Genomic DNA, 2,645 nt, shown 5'->3' with positions numbered 1-2,645 from the left:
GCCTCTTTCTCGTGTGTCGTTCCGTGTTTCCAATGCTCATACAGCGCTGTACAGATGCTTAACGTCAACGAGGACTTGATCGTGGCGGCAGCCGAGAGCCAAGCGGAAGGAGACGTAGAAGGACTCGTAGCGTGAGTCGCCTAGCGAGATGGTGTAGCCGTAATGCACGGACACATACAGTATTGAACTTGATGTTTGCTGTTTTAGCTACCAGCACATTTTGCATCGAGACCTGATGGAGATGGCCGAGTTCATCGACTCCATATTTGGCGTCTATAGCAATCCTAACAGCAGCAACTCCAACACTCTCGCCCCATTCATGACGGTGCCGCTCCCCGTAGTAATATTTTTAGAATGGATAGATTATCTAATGCTGCTTGTGCAGGAGAAGAGCGATGAATCGAAACCAACAGCTGTGGTGGACTTGGCTGCTGAAGCAGCTCATGGACAAGAGGACGCTCCTACTGCAGAGAAAAATATTGCGAACAAGAAGACAAAGGCGAAGAAGAAAGCGGAACGTGGTACATTGCTTACAGCTATCGAGGCGGGCGAGAAGATTCGCGAAATCCAACGATCGAAGGAGCAATGGATCAAGTCCCGGCATCAAGTGCTGGAAGAGGAAGGCGTCAGTGCAATCATGAGCGAGAACGCAAACAGCATGTTGGAAGTCACAAGTGCACAGTCAGAAGCACAACAAGTAGGGAGTGGAGGTTTAGCGCTGGCGAATCAGTTGCGTGCGCACCAGCATATTGCTGCGTTCTTGCAAGCCTCGCAAGGTGGCTCTGCACCAGGATCTGTTCCTCCAACGGCGCCTATGAACTTACTGCTTGCAGCCCAGTTAGCAATGCCTTCAACCACATCACCTTTAGCAGTACCGATTCCAACTTCGCACGTATCGCCTATTTCGATGGCTACTTTTACGCCGATTAAGCCAGCCACAGTCGGGAACAACGTCTCCAAGATTGCTCTACCTCCAGCTCACTCCATGTTCAACATGCTCTTAGCGTTTCCTGGAGTTCCGCCACTGATGTTTAATCCTCAAGCTATCGGAGGGCAGATGCCAATGGCGCAGTGGCAGCCACAGTTGCGGACTGATTTACCAGCTCGTAGTGTAGTACCCGTTCGTCGTCCAGGTGAGATGTTTTGTTCGTATCTTGCTCTTGTGTTGCAGCTCACACATCGACTAAATAATTCCGCATGTGCCTTCCTGTGCAGCTAAAACGCCAGAGTTTCAACGAATGTGTGAATCGTGTCGTAAGCGGCATTTTAGTGTAAGGCAATGCCGTCTCGTGCTTCAACACAGAGATCCTGAATGGCAACCGGCACAACCGGCAGCAGCAGTTAGACGGCGGAGGCGTAAGCAACCCGCTGCGAATATTACAACGTACTAGTAGACCAAACAACATCCAACCCCTCAAGAATCTTGAGACCCCGTAAAACAAACTGATGCTAGTTAACATTTTTGAGTTTTTGCTGACCATTCGGACTTAGATATTTTGTCAAATCTCTTACCGTATTCCTTACGTGCTTGCTGACATAGAGCTGTTATTTAGTTTTATATTTAACTAGGGTTAAATACGTATTTAACGAATGAGAGTTAAATACCGTTAAATACTCGTCTGTTGGACAACACCAAGCTGTCTACTTCTGTAATTATTGCTTCCTGATTGACAACTGGAAGATGGACCACGCCTCTGGCAGTCACTTCAACTAGATCAGACTTGGGCGAAGCAGCTTGGAGCTTTGTTGTGCGGCCCGCACAACTTGTGCGCGCTTGTGTGGTGTAGCGGGATCAGCAAAATCTGCGAGATTGCCAGATCCAACTTACCAACTGCGCCCAGACACCGACTAACGGAGGGGGTCCCCCGATGATCCGTGTTCTGCTGAACTTTCCTCACCTTGTGTACCCGTCGGTAGGGCGGGATCTGCTCTCTCGGTAACTTCCGAAGAGTTCAAGTGGTGAAGCTTGAGTGTCTTGGCGAGACGTGGGGATGGGGTGGAGCAGCAGTGGAAAATCTTCACTCTGCGTCCGTGGATGGTTCCGTATCCTAAGCGAATATTCGAGCTTATGGATCCGGGGCCTAGATCGTGGATCTGGCCGTGGGGTTGCCTTGCGGGTGTGTTCCCTTGCCTTTGTGTTGTCCTTTAAGTCGTACTTGCCGCCTCCTGTGACGGGATCTTGAGAGTTGAGAGCCCCTAGGGTGTAACCGACCAAGTAGTAAATTCGGTTAACCTGTCGGATCTGCACAAGTAAAGGAAAAGCTCACTAGGTTGTAGGATCTGGCCAATGTATTATCCAGTTATCACTACCAACACTAGATTCGCAATTCCCAACCTTCTCGGAGCTCGTACGGCCAATGTAGTTCCGGTTCTTGAGGGCAGGAAGGCACTTGCGTGTCACTGTGCAAATTGGAGTCTGTATTGATATTTAAGCCTATACCTGCCTGGGTTTCTACCTTCTATGTCTTTCATCTGCTAAATCCCTTACCAGGCTCGGCTGCATGTCCCTTCTTCCCTTGACCCATCATCCCAGCTGTGTTATCTTCAGATCCACCGGATATATGACGTAATCATCATGGTCACCCTATTATGGGTACACTCATCCGGATCCAGGTCGCTTGGATCCACCTCACTGTAATGGTACA

General features: G+C 49.5%; 1 protein-coding gene across 1 annotated transcript; it reads left to right on the top strand.

Moving 5' to 3' along the window:
* Positions 1 to 54: 54 nt before the first annotated feature.
* PITG_19749 (uncharacterized protein) lies at positions 55 to 1,391 on the top strand (the record flags this gene model as incomplete). The annotated part of the gene is made up of 4 exons (XM_002895918.1): positions 55 to 131; positions 208 to 271; positions 509 to 1,133; positions 1,216 to 1,391. 4 exons carry the CDS (start codon positions 55 to 57, stop codon positions 1,389 to 1,391), a joined length of 942 nt encoding a protein of 313 aa, XP_002895964.1.
* Positions 1,392 to 2,645: the final 1,254 nt, after the last annotated feature.

This window comes from Phytophthora infestans, genomic scaffold (genome assembly GCF_000142945.1).
Source record: "Phytophthora infestans T30-4 supercont1.121 genomic scaffold, whole genome shotgun sequence".
NCBI lineage: Eukaryota > Oomycota > Peronosporomycetes > Peronosporales > Peronosporaceae > Phytophthora > Phytophthora infestans.
The sequence above is the reverse complement of the archived record's forward strand: the minus strand, read 5'-3'. Positions and strand labels throughout refer to the sequence as shown.